This window comes from Myotis yumanensis, unplaced genomic scaffold (genome assembly GCF_028538775.1).
Source record: "Myotis yumanensis isolate MYYU_CA2020_CCGP unplaced genomic scaffold, mMyoYum1.0.hap1 SCAF_6, whole genome shotgun sequence".
Taxonomy (NCBI): domain Eukaryota; kingdom Metazoa; phylum Chordata; class Mammalia; order Chiroptera; family Vespertilionidae; genus Myotis; species Myotis yumanensis.
Genome location: NW_027223757.1, coordinates 46,167,780 through 46,188,143, shown reverse-complemented (window position 1 = coordinate 46,188,143; position 20,364 = coordinate 46,167,780). Strand labels below are relative to the sequence as shown.

Below are 20,364 nucleotides of genomic sequence, written 5' to 3'. Positions count from 1 at the left end.
AGAAATGGGCTGCAAAAGGAAATAAATTTTTGTTTATATTCATAGCTAATTACAAATATATTTTTTTATCTTTTCTCTTAATTTATGGCACAAAACAGAAAATTTAAAATATATTTAGCTATCTAGAAAGCACAACACCTGCAATACTTACCAACTGCCTGTTCCAGATTTATATCAATTAATAAATCATCAGGTAAACTGAGGCTTTTTATATACATTTGCAAAATGCAACGGATCCATGATCTTATAGTTAAGGCTTGAAAAGATACACAGCCTGAATAAGAAAGTGCTTCACATAACATGCTGAAAGATAAATTGATAGATATTAAAAACAAAAATAAAAACTGGCATCATTATGTTCCCTCGAGTATAAGAGATTAAGGAATAATAATAATAAAAAAATTCGAACATTCCCCACCTGTTGGCCTCATAGACAAATGCAACTAATGAGACATGCACTGCTGAAAATGAACACTACAGATACACACAATAAGACATTGTAGATAAGTATAGGGTTGGGCAAAAGGAGGTTTACAGTGTCCATATGGAAAATAATACAATACTATATAATAAAAGCCTAATATGCTAAGTGTCCGGTCATCCAGTTGTCCGTCAACCAGTCAAAGCGTAATATGTTAATGATATGCTAAGGCCGCTCAACCGCTCGCTATGACGTGCACTGACCATCAGAGGGCAGATGCTCTGACTGATAGGTTAGCTTTTCTACTGCTACTACTACTGACAAAATGCTGATAAATCTAAAAGCAAGAAACTGGCAAAATGTGAGTATGTATAGTAAAGATCAGGTTTTATTTATTAAATTTTTTACTTTCCTGATGTACTGATCTATCATGGGTATACATTAATGTGAATACCTGAAATAAAATTACTCACCTGTTTTGGAGGAAATGACTTAAATATTTTGCTGCAACTAGAGGGCAGATGATATCATCCCAACCAAAAAGTTGTATCATTGCTTTAACTGGTTGAGGCTGAAGATCTGATGGAGCTGTGCTGGGCATGTCCATTGCTAGCAAAGTAAAATCTAGATATAAATTAAGAGAAACTTGTGGTGAAAAATTGTAAAAAACCTTTTGCCCTCCCAAAATTGTATCAATAGTGATAAAAAAAATTAGCCCTACATAATGTCGTATTTAGAAACAGAACAAAAAGCTAAAACTGAACTAAATTCTGAAATGTTTTCAAAGACATTTCTGTTGTAATCATCTAGATCTCTAAGAAAGCACCCAGATAATTTATCTCAGCATTACTGTTATGAATCTATAATGGCTCCCTCAATTTGCAAATTATAACCTGGGTGTTTCTAATGTGCTTTCCTCATTCAAAAACCCATTTTGAAAACCATTTCTGGCATCTGCTCTTCTCCAATCAGGCTAATTTACTTGCCACCTGCCACAGATGAATAGTTTACTCTTAGACATTGCACATTCTCTTCTGTTAAAACTTGACCTACAAAGAATCTATGACACTACACTTCCTTCAGAACCCACTAAACCTAGGAACTAGAATTCCTTAATTAACTATGTTAAACAAATATACTTTATTTTGTGATTTCTAGGGAATCTGCGAACTTAATTTGTACTATATTAATTTATGTTTGTCAATAAATTCCTTATTAAGCACTAGCTCCATGCAGCTTTCTCAAACGATGGCTATTTATTCTCCCAAACCTCTCATACAACTTGCCCTACAGATAGGGTGAGTTTACTGCTGCTTCTAAAATATTTTCCCTTCCTCCTTCCAAAAACCTCTAGCCTTGGTCCTCATGTCATCAGACTATTCCATCCACTAATTCTCCTTGTTACATTTATTTACTGCTTTCTAGTTCATCTACCCTCATTCCTTAAAGACTGCAGCTCACTATCATACTAATAGCACTCGTCATAATCCTTGATGAGGTTCTCCCAGTATCTGGCCTTTCAGTTTCTTAAAATTGTCTCCCTCAACGAATCTCTCTCTCACAGTGATACCAAGAGACCTTGGCATTAACAATAAATACAATCTCTCCACAATTTCAACTCTTGAGGAACCCACTTTCTGGTACCAAACTAGCTTTTCAACTCTCCTCCTGTAGGTTCTCAACTCCCTCCAAGTCTTTGATTCCACCAGGACCTACAATTCATTGATCCTACAACCTTTATCCTGTCCCTCACTGCCTTGATGCCTTCCTTCCTTTTTTAGGCAGCTTGATTGCATGGCCCATTATTGTACTCATTTGTGTATACCATCAACCCCCTTAATTTGTTGTGCTTGCCTGGAAAAGACACCACCTGTTTAATTCCAACTCTTGGTTTTCTCCCTACATGTATCCACACCAGTAAAAATGGCTGGTGAGCAACCACGCTGACTGATGTCACTTTAAATTTGTAACTGTAAACTTTACGTGGGCCCTTAGAACTGGCCGGCATTCCTACAGTTCTCTAGCCCATTTCAGTTTTGGGTTTTTTTCTCCTATAGCACTGCAAACCCTCTCTCTTCCCCATTCTCACTTCTAGCTAATACTGTTAATTACTAGTTCACAGAAAAATGAGAAACATCAGAGGAAAACTACCACAAGCTCCCACCACATCTACCCAGCCGCCTCCAGGGGGCCCATTTACTCTGCCTTCTCTTCTGTTATTACAGATAATCTGAGGCCAAGTTCTCTACAGGATCCCATTTCTACTGGGTACTGAAAAACAAGTGACATTCTGGCACCATCAATTCTCCCCACTCCCGCATTATGCTGAAATGTCTCCCAAGTTATCAAAAAACCTCTTTGACTCCACGTCTCTCTCTAGCTAACATTCCCATTCTGCTACTTCCTGTAAACAGTGATACTCAAAAAGATTTATCTATGTATGCAGTCTGCAATTCCTATTTTCACATTTTCTCTCGAATCATCCTCAATCAGGCCTTTGCCTCTACCACCACACCAAAAAGTACTCTTCTCTTCAAGGTGACCAGTGACCTCCCTCTTGCTAAATCCAAGGATCGGTTCCCTGGCCTCATCTGACTTGACCCATTAACAGCATCTGAGCTACTGATCACTTCCTCTTCCTTGAAATGCTGTCATTTGATTTCCAGGGCATCACACTTTCTTGGTTTTCTCTTATTTCATTGGCATCCCTTTTGTAGTCTCTTTTCTTGGTTACTATGTACCTTACAAATCTGAAGTTTGTCCTCAAACTTCTCTTTTACCAATACTTAACTCTACAAGTGATCTTATCTAGTTCATAGCTTTACAGACTATTCATTTATCAGTAGTTTCCAAATTTAAATTTCCAGCTTGGACCACTTCCTTGAACCCTAGGTTCATCCACATGCCTACTTTATATCCCTACTGGAATTTTAATGGATATTAAAAATATGTCCATGTCCAATATCAAAATCCTAGTCTGCCCTCGTAAAATCTGCTCCTGCCACAATCTTCCTCATCTCAGCACACACAGGGAATTCTCTCTTTATCTATTTTGCTTACCATATCATACCCACTTCAAAAATTCTGTCAGCTCTACCTATAAAATACTTTCTCTACCTTTGGACTGGAAATCTGGCCACTGTTCACAACCTCTATGCTACCACTTCAGCCCAAACTGCTCATTTTTGTGCTGTTGCAATAGTCCCCTAAATGGCCTCTCTGTTTCTCTCCTTGCCTTCCTATAGTCTGTTGTCAGTATAGCAGCCAGAGGGATATCATTCATTTGTTCAAAACTTTCTAACAGTTTCCAAACTCAGAGTAAAGCAAAAGGCTTTACAACTGCATACAAGGTAGAATACAAACTAGTTTGAGCCACAGAAACCGGGGCAAGCTCTCATTACCTCTTGATCACATCTCTGACTACTCTCTCGCTTTCTGAACCATACAAGCTGTTATGGTTTCCCTGTAGTTCCTCAGTCACACCAGAAATGCTCTTGCTTTTGGACTTCTGCATAGCATGGATCTCTTTCCTCCCTTAGGTTTGCTCAGGCCTCCCTAACTACTCTATTTAAAAGTACAGCCCTGGCCGATTTGGCTCAGTGGATAGAGTGTCAGCCTGAGAACTGAAGGGTCCTGGGTTTGATTCCGGTTAGGGGTACATGCCTGGGTTGTGGGCTCGATACCCAGTAGGGGCATGAAGGAGGCAGCCAATCAATGATTCTTTCTCATCATTGATGTTTCTATCTCTCTCTCTCTCTCTGAAATCAATAAAAATGTATTTAAAAAAATAAAAATAAAAGTAGAACCTGCCCCTGGCCTACCCTATCCCTAGCCTATTCTATATTTTTATTTTTCTCCACAGCACTTATTATCATATTACATTACTTCTTTATTTATTATTCTGTCCCTCCACTAGACTATAAGCTCCATAACAGTCCTTTTCCTACTGGTATTTTCCCAATGGCAATAAAAGTGCATATTCATCAACAGTTGGTTTGGGTTTTTTAAATGCAGGAAAATTTTCTCTCCTAACCTATCTTTATTTCAAAACAAACCCTAAACCCACATGTATTTTGATTTACATTTACATGTAAATCAAACCCACTTACTTTTAGCACCTAGACAGCATTAACTAAACTTGTGTGCTATCATTTTTGTTCACTGGGATGAAGAATGGAAGATAAGTAACATCAGTTACTAATGACTGCTTTGATTATACTGATTGAATATCAATATCTGTTTTCATAGACATCACAGTACGTACTTGGAAAACCACTGCCCTGTCAGAAATTTTCATCTATCATTGTTTATGTTTTAATTATGGAAGTGCTACCAGAATTCAAGATCTTTTAAATTCTGTACAAGGGCACAATAAAATAAACCTTAGGTTTTTTAAAGCATTAGAATAAAATATATTAAATACCTTCACATAAGTTGCATTTAAAGACATACAGTCACCATATTGATCTCTGTCTATTCCAGTCCTTGTTAACATATTTTGGGCAAAATATCCCTTGAACCCTCTTCTTAGAAAACTGCATATATGCACATATATTCAATTTCATGCCTACAATGTCATAGGATTCAGAATCCCTTAGAACAGTGGTTCTCAACCTTCCTAATGCTGCAACCCTTTAATACAGTTCCTCATGTTGTGGTGACCCCCAATTTCATTGTTACAAATTGTACATAATTAAAGCATAGTGATTAATCACAAAAACAATTTATGTAATTATATATGTGTTTTCTGGTGGTCTTAGGCGACCCCTGTGAAAGGGTCGTTCGACCCCCAAAGGGGTCGCGACCCACAGGTTGAGAACTGCTGCTTTAGAGCCTAAAATGTCGTTAGGTTAATAATCAAATCAAGTAAAAATTACAACATAAAATAGAATCAGAACAATAACATTCTATATATTCACTCTGATTTCACCTGGCTGGTATTGAAGTAGAACTCCTGCTACATTCTTTTGCTCTTTACACAACATGTGGCGATACTGAGATATTGACACATATAATTTGAAAATAAATAACTTGGACTAGAATAAATCAAATGCTATTTACTTTCCAAATATTGCATGCATAAGAAAAGTTTATCTACATTCAATAATTTTAAGACTGAACATTATCTTATGTTTAGCAAATAACCACTTAATTTTTACCTTTATTAATAGGAAAATAATAAACAAGCCAAATGTAATTCTTTTCATATGGTTGTCAAAGTATTTATTACACTGTTATAAAATAAGTTTGTTACCAAACAACAGAAGGAAAAACTGAGAGAATCTGAAAAATGAGAAACTAATTAGCAAATTACAAAGCTGACCTGCAGCAGCATCTGCAAGTTGTGAGGAAGGCACTGCTTGTGACATTCTCTGACCCTTCAAAAATGAAAAGAAATGTCTCCACAGTGCACTGGCAACTGCAGCAAGGTGGCGCTCTCTAGCCGACAATGAAGACTGCACAACTAGGTCCACATTTTCCTTTCGAACTTCCTGACACAATTGTTGATGCATATTCCTAAAAAGAAACAAAAATATAGCTAACATCCGACAAACGCTTACAAAAATCTTTAAATACATTTTGGACTTTTAACATTTATCCCATATGAAAACTGAAGGACCATTTTATATAATTAAAACCTTTATGCTAAGACATTATGCAATTCTGGTTATTTGATGGATGAATGATGGCATATTAAGCACCATAAAGTTAATGTTAATTACTAATGTCAACCATTAATTATATGCTCTTTAATGTGTCAGATCTAAATGAGAAACAGGCAGCGTCTGAATGAAGGTCTGCATTTTGCAACTCACTGTGACAAGTGATTTTACTTACAATCTAGACATGAAAACAATTTTTTAAACCATCTTCTCCTAAAAGCTTTAGGACACTGATGTACCAAGAGGAAAGTAAGTATATTTGGCTTATGTGTGGCATTCTAAGTTAAAATATTTTCCTTGTTTAGAAAAGAAATAGGGCCTTGTACTATTATACAAAATTGTGAAGGACACAATCTTAGCACCGTGGTCCAAAAAGATCCAGTCATTTTCACATAGCACACAGTAATAAACAAACAACAGAAAGTTATTCTCCATAACATAGCAAACCATGAATTCAGTACTGTCTCAAATTTTGATTCATGATTTGCTCACTTTTTTTTTGTTTATTTCAATTGAAAATTTAGACAGAAATATAAGAAGGGAAAATACTAAGATATTTTATAGTGATCTGGAGTAGAAGTCATTTATGCAATATGCCCAGCAATTAATAATGATTATTTAAAACTAAATGTACAACTATGATATTATTCCTGTTTCTGTTTATATTACTGCTATATCAATTGAGAGTATACACAAATGCATGGACACCATCCTTAGATGTTCTTTCTTCAATTAAAGAAAAATCAGTGAAAATAACTGATGGAAATAAGGAAGAAGACTTTGAAAGTAGTAGCATTTCACTTAAAAATAATTAGTACTTGAACAAAGAGATATGACATTAATTCCAATATTCCAGATGATTTAAATCAATTTACCCAGGGGAAGTGGACATATGAAATACTACAGAAAACACAGAATTAACTAGTACATGTACCTAAAGCAATTCCACAAAAAGATCAAACTGCTGCAAGACCAAATCTTAGTCCTTTTCATATAACTACACATAAGCAAATATTATTATAAGAATCAATTATACAACATTTGGACTCTGTGACACTTTACACTGGTATTCTTGGATAATATTTAATAATACTTCAAGTACTGAAAAAAAGTGTACAAATGCCTGGGGAAAGAATATCATAGCAAGCAGTTCTCAGAAAAGCAAACTAAATATCTGGTATGTTCTCTCTGTGTAAAAACCTGCCCGAGATGCTTTCAACTTGAACTAGTGGCTAGAGAACCATTTCAGGTCCTTTAGTTTTTAGTAAGATGAATATCAAATCACTAAAATCCATTTGGCAACTAACTCAACTGCCTGCATCAATACAGCAAAGTTCATGGGTACATTTCAACACACCAGACTCTAAATAAAATAATACCTCCATTTGCACAGCCCATTTATAGCTTTTTCAAAGTATTGGTTTCAAATGACAATAAATAACTTATGCTTGGATAGGATGGATTTTGCCCATTCTTTCTGAATAAGTAAGCTTTTCTTCAGTAACTAAAACCTATTCCCTAGGAAGGGGTATCATTTCTGATCATCCTCTATGTTCTAGAAATTCTTTTAAGTAAAAATCAGAACAATTGTATGAGATAGGTGTCATTAATCCTCTTTATAGATGATAAAGTAAAATAATGTACCTAAAGGTCACATGGATAAGAAGGGCTGGACCTGAAATCGGAACATAAATCTGACTCTGAAGCCTGTACTTGTCTCTTACACACTAAGATACACTTTTACGCACTAAGACACACATGTGCACGCACACTTTAAACACTGATAAATTCTCTTCTCTCCCTACTTGGGTTGAAAAAAACTTCATTAAGCCTAGGAAAAGAAGCTGGAAAAGCCCTATGTAGCTTTGCCTTGCGAAGAGCCGGAAGCAATACCAGAATTCTGTATGGGGGAAAAACTATAAGATACCAAGAAAAATGCACTGAAAAGCATTATTTATTTATTTATTTATTAATCCTCACCTGAGGATATTTTCCCATTGATTTTTAGAGAGAGTAGAAAGGAGTGGGGGAGACAGAGAGAGAGAGAGAAACATCGATATGAAAAAGACACATTGATTGGTTGCCTCCTGCCTATGCCCCGACCAGGGCTGGGGATCAAGCCTGCAACCAAGGTATGTGCTCTCGACCAGCATCGAACCTGGGACCCTTTAGTCCTTAGGTATGCTCTATCCACTGAGGCAAACCGGCTAGCGCTTAAGGCAATATTTAAAATGGGCAACAAAGCTGAACCACTGTAGACCTCTCCACAACAAAATGTTGAGGTATAAGGGAGTATAACTAAGAGTACTATGGGGATCTGATTCAGAGCTCTGAAAAAACAAACAAACCCCTAGGTAAAAAAGTTAAAGCTAGCAATTAGACTCTTCAATGTAAGAGTTAACACAGCAAAAACAAGTTCCGATTAAGTACAAGACACTGACCCCAAAACAGACTTGTTTTAGAAATGTGCAATCCACTTAGTATTTTGGTTTGAAAAGAAGCTATATATCCTGGAATACGTAAAATACTTCCTGCTCCATGGTTTGTATGCTCAAGCAGTGTCAGTCAGAATAAGAAGAATGATAATCTGTTATTGTAACACAGTACAAAGATGTTTAAGACCTTATAATCATTTCTGTAAACATGAAGAAATCAGAGAGAGGCAAATGCAAGAAATGCCAAGGATTTACTGTAATGTGGATCTGAGGGAAGAATCAAATTTCTGCACTATAGTAAATACAGTCAGAAATACCCATGCAGTCATAGGTAATTTTTTTTAAAATCACATTTTCTGCAACAGAAAACTAACTACGCAAAGATTACAGAAGAATACATTTATTACATTAGATGTGACTGCATACCTCCTGAAGGAACATTGATAAAAATATACACATTGAAAGAAGCTCTGTCACTAGTGCTAACATTATTAAAGAAAACACAAAATATATAAAATCTATAAAGAATCTAATATAGTTCTAGATGTCATGGCTATTTTACAAACAATTTTCTACATTCTTCTATAAACAGTAGAAAAATATCAAAGTAAAACTCAATATATAAAAGTAAAAATATGAAAACACTAAAGGTAAAATGTGATTTCAGGTAAGAAAAAAAAAAGGTATCACAAGAGATGTAGACTCTCCCCACACTTGGCAAAATGCTGTGAGTAAAGACAAGCTCATCATGGGTTAAAATCATGTTGGAAAAACACACATGAAAATATAATGCATAACTAGCCCACTTACATTCTAAAAGATGCAATATAGTAGAGTAGAAAATAAAAATTTCTGAATGTCCCAATTCAAATTGCAGCTCACCTAATAGAAACAATAGCAACATCCAGCATTTATTGGTGTTTAGCACGTGACAAGCATCATGCTAAGTGTCTTATAAGCATTATTTCTCACCCTATGAATTAGGTAAAGTTATGTTCCTGCCATTTATTCTGTGTCTGGAGGAACAGTTTAACCTATGGTCAACAAGTAATAGTCCTGAACTTAACACAAAGATTCAAAGAGAAATTATCATGCTAGAATTCAGACTTAAGTTTTACAGCACCTCAAGATGATTGAAGATAAAGACCACATTTAGGCTTGGTTGAAGCCCTTTGACATAACAGCTATAAGATACTATAGGCAAATGAATGGTATGACTTAGGGATTTCTAAAAGAACAAGACAGCAATCACCACTTGATCGTGACAACTCATTTCCAAAGGCGTAATGCCACATAACCTTGTTCTGTTTATATTCAGTTTAGGCATGCATTTCCAGAAACTCATCTCCAAATTTAATAGCAAGTGTGTGGGCAGAAGAAGTGGTCTCAATATAAAACTAGTCAGTTTCCAAGTTTGCCTGCTAGAAGAATATCACATGAGTAAGATCTTGAGTTATTAACCAGGATCTTTGTCCTTGATATTAGAGGCACTTCAGAGGTAAGATCATCTCTGTAAGAAGTCTCACAATAAAACGTGCACATCTTCATGTATATATATATCTACACTAATAAAAGACAAAGATAGGCCCTAACTGGGTTGGCTCAGTGGATAGAGTGTCAGCCTACGGACTGAAGGGTCCCGGGTTCGACTCCAGGTCAAGGGCACATGCCCGGGTTGCGGACTCGATCCCCAGTAGGGGCCGTGCAGGAGGCAGCCGGTCCATGCGTCTCTCTCATCATGGATGTTTCTATCTCTCTCCTTCTCGCTTCCTCTCTGAAATCAATAAATATATAGTTTTTAAAAAGGACAAAGATGCTAATTGACCGTACCTTTGCTACACCCCAAACCACGCCCACCAGCCAATCAGAGCGACTAAATGCAAATTAACCCAACCAAGATGGTGGCCGGCAGCCACGGAGCTAGAGCAAGCAGGAGGCTTAGTTGCCTGGGCAATGAAGGAAGCCAAGCTTCCTGCCTGGCCTGAGCCGGCTGTGGCTTCCGCTCATGGCAACAAAGTTTCAATTATAGAAGAGGAATCCCAGATACTTGCTTCCAGCCAGCCTCCACTGGGAGCTTGGGTGGCTGGGGGCGGTGGCCAACCTGCAAACAGCCATCAGCCCCTCACCCAGGATGGCCACACCCTCATGGGGTGAGGGTCCCCACTGGGGGGCTTAGCCAGCCTGAAAATGGCCCTCAGCCCCTCACCCAGACTGGCCAGGCACCCCAGCAGGATCCCCCACCCTGAAGGGGCTGTGGCCAGGCTGCAAACAGCCATCAGCCCCTCACCCAGGCTGGCCAGGCACCCTGGCAGGGACACCCACCCTGAAGGGACTGTGGCCAGCCTGCAAACAGCCAACAGCCACTCACCCAGGCTGGCCAGGCACCCCAGCGGGGATCCACACCCTGAAGGGGCTGTGGGCAGCCTGAAAACGGCCCTCAGCCCCTCACCCAGGCTGGCCAGGAACCCCAGTGGGGACCCCCACACTGAAGGTGCTGTGGCCAGCCTGCAAACAGCCATCAGCCCCTCACCCAGGTTGGCCAGGCACCCCAGGGGGGGATCCCCACCCTGAAGGGGCTGTGGCCAGCCTGCAAACAGCCATCAGCCCTTCACCCACGCTGGCCAGGCACTCCTATATAATAAAAGGGTAATATGCAAATTGACCCTAACAGCAGAGTGACTGGGAATCACTGGTCACTATGACACACACTGACCACCAGGGGACAGATGCTCAATGTAGGAGCTGCCCCCTGGTGGTCAGTGCGCTCCCACAGGGGGAGCTCTGCTCAGCCACAAGCCAGGCTGACGGTTGCCAGTACAGTGGTGGTGGTGGGAGCCTCTCCCGCCTCCTCAGCAGTGCTAAGGATGTCCGACTGCAGCTTAGGCCTGCTCCCCGCTGGCAAGTGGACATCCCCCAAGGGCTCCCGGGCTGCCAGAAGGATGTCTGACTGCCAGCTTAGGCCCAATCCCCCAGGGAGTGGGCCTAAGCCAGCAGGTGGTCATCCCCCGAGGGCTCCCAGACTTCGAGAGGGCACAGGCCAGGCTGAGGGACCCTCCCGAGTGCACAAATTTTTGTGCACCGGGCCTCTAGTACATATATAAAAGCCTAAGTGACCAAATGACTGTCCTGGCTAAGCCTGTCTTCAGCCATTGTAGCTCAAACACTCAACATGTTAGTGAAGAAGAACTGGATCCTCTACCTTCAGTTGGTTTAGTCCCCAGCCCTGTGAATTACCCTCAGACAGAACCATCTTAGTTGAGGCAGAGAAGAGTTGTCCCTGGCTTTCCAAATTCATGACTTACAGAATCCGTGAGCATAATAAAAGAGCTGTTGTTGTGGTATTTTATGCCACTATGTTTTGTCATGGCTATCTACTATATACTAAGTACCATGTAACAATTAGGGATTAAAAGATGAAAAAGATATATATCTGACCTGAGGGAATTCACAAATGGGGAGAGGGAAACAAATACTTTTCATTATAAGTATAATCAAGGGGTAAGATCTGCACAGAGCAAAGGCAGACTTAAGACAAAATAGTTATGTTTTAAGGCTCCTAGGAACCATCTACAACAATCTCAGAAATTCTATACTTGTTTTAGGACAAATGAATTGCAAAGATAAGAATCATTTGAAAAAAGCTATTTTATTTTTCTCCGTCCCCCAAAACACCCATATCAAGCATGTACTGCAGCATTTTATGCTGAGTATCATATTTACTTTTCATAAATTTTATACAGTTCTGTTGCTTTCACATTTCATTAATAATTGGTAGGTTTTTATAAGCAAGCTTCATTTAAATTTTCCCTAGATATAGGATAATATATTTATGAACCTGAGGTCATCTTTTAAAGCTAATTAATAAAAACATCTTCCAAAACCTAACTTAACTCTCACCATCTCACTTTTCTGTGTATCAACTACACCAATTGAATAGAAAAACAAAGTCTCAATTCTATTTTTAAAAAGCTGTTACTAGTCAATGTATAAGATCAATCATCAAAAAGAAATAAAAGTATATACTTCTTCAGAACAAAACTGTATTTAACAGTCAATAAATGTCTTAATTTTAATTTAGTTATTCCAGGTACTTAGTTACACACAGTCAGCTCTATCCTCTAATTACCGCTGCAATCATTAGAGTACATCTTAACAGCACATGCTCAGTTATACTGTGGGGGAATGTGCTTTTGGTTCAAAAGAATTCAAGATCATTTTATTAAAGGTAAAGACTCAAAACATTTTTTGAGGTCAAATATTCTACCACAAGTTTTCTAGGTCTAAATTCCACTTGTGAGCACTTTTTCCTAATTGGTGGTAATAAATTCCCCAAAAGAAAGAGTCTAATGGTAATGTTGACTGATACTTTAACTACATGTACCCAAATGTTCCTGTCACAGTGAAATTTGCTCTGTAATTTACCTTAATGGACTAGGTGTTTCAATAAATACTGAAAATGTCCAGTCTCTTTTCCCTCCATTTAAATCAAATCCACTTCTAAGTCAACAGATCGTCCCAATGTATAATTACAATAGTTAATGCATTGGGAAAAAGTGACATTCTTTGATAAATAATTTTTCTAAAACCTCTTAAGCATTCTGCATCCTCAATATTTCTTTACACTCAAGAAATGCAGTAAATTAAACAATCAGACACTACTAACTACTAACTACTGCCAATTGTGATAATGGAGCTAAAAACCTTATCTTTGGCTCTAATAGTGACTGTTTTCAGTTCAAATCTCAGTCAAACAGTCATAAAGTACCTAGGGGTGTTTTAGAAAGAATTTTCTTCATCAAAAATATAACCAATTTTAATAGAAATAATAGCTTAGTTACCACTCTAATATAATTCTAACCTGGGGTATAGAAATAAGTCCTAGAAGTTTATAGACCCCTGGAAATTATGTGTAAAGTTTGCATATGTGTAAATGTGTTTATTTTTATGACAAGAGAGACTATAGTTTTCAAGAGAGTCTTAAAAAGGTCTACCTCAAATGAACTGCAACCTATCCCTTAGCTCTGTCACTTTTCTTATACAACTTATAAACATCTAAGTACAACCTAAATGCTTCCTCTAGATTTCTTATCCCAAATCCTCTTCTCCCTCCTTTTTATTTTCCTACTCTGTGCTTCTCCTGTCCCCAACAACCCAGTATAACATCTGTGTATTCAATATACTAACCTAAAAAAAAAAGCTTAATCTGAATTTTATAAAGAAAAAGCTATTACTAGTCAATGTATATGAGTAATCATCAAAAAGAAATAAAAGTATAAACTTATTTGAAACAAATTTTTATTTAACAGTCAATAAATTTCTTAATTTTAATTGTTATTCCAGGTACTTAGATATACACACATTTCTTTCTAGAGATGCTATTTGCCCTGTTTGTTTTTATTCTAATTCCTTAAAAGGGAAGAAAAGATAGATTGAAGAAAGTTTTCCTAAAAGATTACCCATTGGTCAATGATTTGTGGGGGTTATTATGAAGCTCCATTATTAGGGCTGAGAGTCTCAAAGGATTGTTATGTTACTAATTTCTTTTTTGCAAGGCTTCAGCAAATGAGCTGATTTATCTAGTTCTGCATGCTTGGGGCTTGATACATGCTATTTGTACATGACAGGTTTCATCTGCATAGGAGAGCTGATAACATTTATCTGCACATCAGAAACACACACCTCATGTAAAAAATTTACAAATATACTGGGATAAAAAGTGTTGAATAAAAGATCGAGGATATCTCATAAAATGGAACCAAACCACAGGAAGATCACCAATTGAGTATGAATGTGCAACAAAACTATAGGAAGAGCTACAACACCGAGAGAGAGAGAGAGAGAGAGAGAGAGAGAGAGAGAGAGAAGAAAGAAAGATCCTTGTTACAGCAATAAAATTGTAAGACTTTGTTGGCATCCTGTGAATTTTAACTAGAAATAGGAAAAACTAATTTACTTCAAACAAGAATAAAACTTTATGATCAATGGTTCATACAGTTTTGTGATCAAAGAAGAAATATTTCAAAATAGATTTTAATATAGTCCCCATTGTTTATAACCAATAAAAGAAACTTAACCCCTGAAATTTACTCGTGTGGGGAAAAAAATGTTTAAATTGATTGTTGCTATGGTTCACAATTAAAAACCCTTTGCTGAAACCTTTCCTATAGGAAAGTAATTTTAGATAACGGAGAAACAAATAAAAAGGTAACCAAATGTAAGACTGCTTTCCTTTCAGAAATGATAATTAGCTTAAAAGCATCTGTGTAAAAGATTCTGAAAGAAGAGCACAACCTACGTATCTGAATAAAAAGGAAATAGCAAGGTTATTTCCAAATTTCCAACAGATGATATATAACATATTCTTTTGAGAAACATAGTATTTTTCTTTGTGAAGAAGTATACATCAAGTTAAAGAGTTTGCTCCTATAATTCATCATCTTTCAGAACATGAGGCTATTATTAGGCTCCAAGAACCCCCTACTCCTACTCTTCTCGGCATTCGGTAATATAGACAGCAGAGCTAATTTTCTATCATTTAGGAAGAACTGTTGGATCACTAAACTTGTATCATCATCACCTCTGAAACACAGTAAAAATCATTGCTAGAACCAATGGTTTATTAGATCGAATCCACCATCAACAATGTCAACTCTGCCTGGTTGTGTTAACAGGAAAATGTTTTACGAGTTCCACCAGTGGGCATCAATTTAACTTCCAGCACCAGCTATGCTGTAAAACTGTGAACGTAATTTATAGGGTGACCTGTGTGAGTGGGAAGCAATATGTAGGTGAAACTTCTCACAGTCTGACAAAATGCTTTGATTTGCACCATTCAGATGATTGAGCAAAAAGAGTTTAAGCAATCACCACCAATAGCCTTTATCTCCAAATGCAGTAAAAATTTATTACTCTATAAGTGCAACCTATTGCTTTAGAATCAGGCTTGATAGAATAGAAATGATTGGATAAATATTACATTTTCAACTGGTACACATCTTGTCCATTAGGTTTAAATATTGGACAAACTGTGTGTTTAAGATAAACATCAGTCTTAGCTGATTCCATCACATAGTACATTTAGAAAGCCTCCAAATGTTTCCATAGTAACAGGTTTATGCTTACATATAGCTGAGGGTACATGTTCATTGCCAATTAGGAGAAAGTAAACTGAGAGACCACTGAACTCTTCTTAAATAATTTACCTTTATCTTTTACTTATTACTTAATACAGTTGACAGTATTTACACACACATATATATTGCTTTGTATGAAGCAACTGAGTAATCAATCACTCAAGCAGACCCTTTCATAAATACATGGCTCATCCATCTATCCTAAATAACAGTTTACTATTCAGGCCCTCTCAGAAAATTTGAACTAGACTAGATTTTATACTCATGGCTACTGCTATGATTTTAGGGAAAGATATTTACCTGACAACTTCTCTATCTGCCCCCAAGATCAAACACTTTTAAAGATGGCAATGGGCATCTCTGATTTATGTATACAGAGCACAGCTCTCATGATTACTATATCATATCTTTTAAATATCCGTTCTAGCATCACGGGAGGGATCCCATGCATATATCTTCAGTGCCATGGGCTCCTGAGGAACCACAGTAGCCTTGACTAACCTGATTAACTCAGTGTTACTTTCTACTATTTTCTAATTTGGTTTGATTAGATACTGCAAGGTAAATTATATCATCTCCAATTTGGTGGTGAAAAAATAAACTCAATTGTTACATAATTTGATCAACAAGTAACGAAAACAGAATTGTAACCCAGGTCTGTCTCACTCCAAATCATCTTCTACTATCAGATATACTGAGGATCTTTGTTAGAAATGAGAGTGTAGTAATTAAAATCTTACAACTGAAGGTTTTAGAAAGTACCAAATAAAATAGTGAAATTAAACTTAAACACACAAAGAATTATTTATAACAGGCATATCTTTATAATACCCTGATTTACCAGTCTTTATTCATTGAAGAAATATATTACTAATCAAGGGGTCATCAAGCAAAATAACTACTGGTCATTAACCCTGACAGTTGAGCTCTTTTCCTTAATCAAAGTTTCTAGCCATGTCTTCATGCATTTTGTTTGTCACATTAAAACAAATGATTGCAGTGTGAAAAATGGGTATAAAGCAAAAAACTACTATTTAGAGACAAATCATCCCATAGTCTATACACAAAGCCATTTGTTATAGTAATACTAGAAGAGACTTAAGCATTTAACTTGAATGCCTAGCAAGATCTTTTAAGCTGTTTTTCTTATCTTGTCCTTCAAAATTCAAAACTAGAAAATCCTACTTGATTATAAAGTCAAAAAAAAAAAAAAAAGGAAGAAGGTTGTCCCTTCTAGGGTTAACAAACACTTTTTGTAAGATTTTAAGTGAGATTAACCTTTTGCTCACAATAGGACTGGTTATTGGTTTTATTTTTTTACTGCCTTTAACTCAGGTAAAAATCAATATAGAGCGAGACAAAGGGCTCTAGGGTTTGGCTACACCAGCTTTCGGTTTGGCTCCTGCACAATTCTACAACATGCTGAGGCTGGGAAGGATTAGCCTGCTTGTGTTGAGTAAACTGATGCTACTCAATAAACAGTTTCTGTTGTAAACCCCTTAGGACTTGCAAAGCCACACTAGTTGGCAATAGACCAGATAAGCTGCAGAACCAGCTGTAATCTCATTTAGACCTGAGCTGATCCTCCTGTCCTTTCATTCCACAGGATCAAAGCAAACCACTGAGGAGGCAGCTGTATTATAGCAGCTCTGCTTGCTGGATGCAGTAAACATTTCATAAATTCCACTCCTTGAAGCAAGTCTCTACCTAATCTACCTAGAGCTGGGACAATCAATGGATTTCTGAATTCATTAGGCTGATTATTACAGGGTAACCATTTTCTCTCTGGAGAAATGTGATGATTGCAGGCCAACTTTATAAAGCAGCTCCTATTTCTGACCAACCTTTTTTTCTTGAAGGGCCAAATTTCCCCACACATTATCAAATAACAATGATATGAAAAATTAATTATCTCATTATCTTTAATGTATATTAACAACTGAACAATATGTAGTGTTGAATTCCTCCAGAGATAGCAGCTGACCACCTCTCAAATACATCCAGGCTTTAACAGTGGCCACATTTCCATGCTCAACAACCCAGGGAGAAGGCCAAGCTTGCTGTGAACACACCATATGCTGGCCTAAAGTGATATTCAAAAAATTATATAGAAGAGAGTTCTGTAGTTTATTAGATAATATTAACATTTATTGTTAACTTTTCCATAAAATAGAACACAACTTTTAAAGTTCCAAAATGAGAGTATTAAGTATTTCAAAAAAAAGTGTTTCTTTCCCCTTACTATCTCATTTTACTGGAAATTTCCTTTAATAGAAAATTGAATTTCAAGTTATAAAGCTTTAGAAAGCAGCCACCACTCCCAAATTTAAAAGAGTACAATTGGATGTATAATGGACACCGAAGAGGCAGGTATTAGGTATCACATCACAGGCCACTATACAAAGTAAACATGAAAGAAATGAAACCAAACACAGATGTGCAGGACTACATATAAAAAATCAGCACTGAAAATGAATCAACTAATAAATCATTTAAAGCTGAGTGCGAATAGTTCAGAGGAACCCAATGGAACATCAAGTCAAGGAGTTGAAAAAAATTTTTTGTATTTAGGTTTTGCAGGACAAATATGGTACCACACATTCTTGCCATTTTACAAACCTTTAAAAATGTAAAAATTATCCTTACAGTTCAATGACTGTACAAAAACAGAATATTGGACAGAACTGGTCAGTAGCACTTTAGTTTGCCAACACCTTCTAGTCAAAACTACTCACTGTACAACGAGGACACAGACCCCGAGGAACATGGATTGTTTTGTGTTAACTGAGCAAGCAGGTGTCAGCAGCACAATTCAGATACACGGAATCCCACTCTGGTGCTTTCTACTGCCTTCCACATTTAACCCAAAATTATTTCTGAAAGAAAATGTGTAAAGAACCTACTGTATTTCAGAAACATCTGAAAAAGGTAATCAAGAATATCTAAGACTTGTCAGTCTAGATAGCACACTAAAGTGATCACTCATTAACTGATCCAATCCTCTCCAAGCGAAAAAATGCTGCATTTAATGATTCACCTCTCTCCAATCCATTCTTCAGACATAAAAGGGTCCCATTTAACATAATCACATAATAACAGCAAAAGTGATAAATATCGAAATCTTAACTCTTTTAATATTTGCAAAATCCAGATCCTTGTAATAATAACACAATAGGAAACTGCAAAACTGTGTAATTATATTTTAATTGTATTGTGAGGCATGCATTAATCACAAAGTTTAAGTACCAAGGATAGAATTATAATAATTCTGTAAAACAAATTTAAGCTAGCTAAGTAGGTCAGAACCACCAACATGCAACAGGAGACCTCTGGGAATTTATCAGTTAATGGCTATTTATGTGCAAATGAGTGCCCTCCAACCCTTCAAAATCCCATGTAGCTGAAGGGTATTTCTGTTAACCAGGAGCACTGCTTAACTGCAGAGGCATAAATTAAACCATTTTATTGGAATGGTTTTTTTAATTCCTCTACTTTTCTCTTACCACACTCCCCACTACCTTTCTAGAAGCACAATCTGCAGAATACATTTAACAGAAGGTAAAAAAAGAAAAAATGTGGCTAGAGTATTCAAAATTGGTCTCTGCTAACCCCCACATGTGCATACACATGCCACCTGCAGTAAAGTGAAAGGAAAACATTTCTTACATTTCACATCTTCCAAAGGGGACTTACATTATTACCAAAACTAAAAGTTTCAATATAAGCACTACATTTGCACACTTTTTACAATGAAGTATAATAAAATAAAATTCTATTTTATATCCTTACATTCTTAATCTTCCAGAAGACTAAGAAATTCAATGGAGTTTGCATAGATCATAATTCTTGTCATAAATCAACTTATATACCTATCAAAGTATACTCTGAGGAAGGGAAAAAGGCGTTTTTCTCTTTGTTAAAACCAAACCAACCCAAAACTCTCAACACCTCATTTCTAACTTGCCTCAAAAGAAAATGAAGCATCTAGATGTATTCTGAAGGGGGTAAGAGATAAACAGAATAAAATTTTCAATGTGGCATAAAAATGGTTGAAAAACCCCCCCACTAAACATTCGTTCTCATGACTATGCCAAACAAACACAAGGGGTGTAATAAGGTTAGATACTATCTAACTTTTAGATTTTAGATGGAATAACAATGATCTAAAATTACTCTTTAAAGATTTAATACAGCGGTAATTGAAAAGTTTTTAAATTTTGCTAACATTTCCTTGGAGTTCTTTATTTCCCATCAAGAAATAGAAAAATAACCTAACACTAAATTAAAGACAAGTAAAGTCCAAGATAAAACATTCAGTATCTTTAAAGTTACAGTATTTTATATAGCACAGGTGAAACCACGGCACTTCAAGCTAGGCTAGAGTCAAAAATGTACTATTTGTGGGAACTCTATTTCCAAACAAATGTATCCATCTGTTAAAGGTCATGCCCCATTTCAAAAAGGAACTTTCAGAAGCTAAAAAGTAAGGGCTCACTTGAGCTCCCCCACACTCCGTTTTGGTTAGGAGTAATACACTGGTCATGCCAGAGTCTTGGAGTCACGGGCAAATTATTCATCAGATCTTTAACAAGCACTGCCCCAAGGCTTAATTAACCCTGTCCATAGATCCACAGGACCTTCTCTTATTGAAGAGAGAACAGATACATAGTTGGCTTGCAGAAGGAATACCAAAATGAAGAGCTAGGCCTCAA

The 20,364-nt window shown here is 36.8% G+C and overlaps 1 protein-coding gene across 1 annotated transcript in view; it reads right to left on the bottom strand.

The window, feature by feature from the left end:
* Window positions 1-20,364, bottom strand: part of MMS22L (MMS22 like, DNA repair protein) — a 108,149-nt gene that overhangs the window by 27,574 nt on the left and 60,211 nt on the right. Inside the window, exons 15-17 of the mRNA XM_070418048.1 lie at window positions 5,745-5,938; window positions 895-1,045; window positions 152-303 (exon numbers count right to left, since the gene is read on the bottom strand). Of these exons, the coding sequence (XP_070274149.1) occupies window positions 152-303; window positions 895-1,045; window positions 5,745-5,938 (497 nt within the window). The remainder of the gene's footprint in view (window positions 1-151; window positions 304-894; window positions 1,046-5,744; window positions 5,939-20,364) is intronic.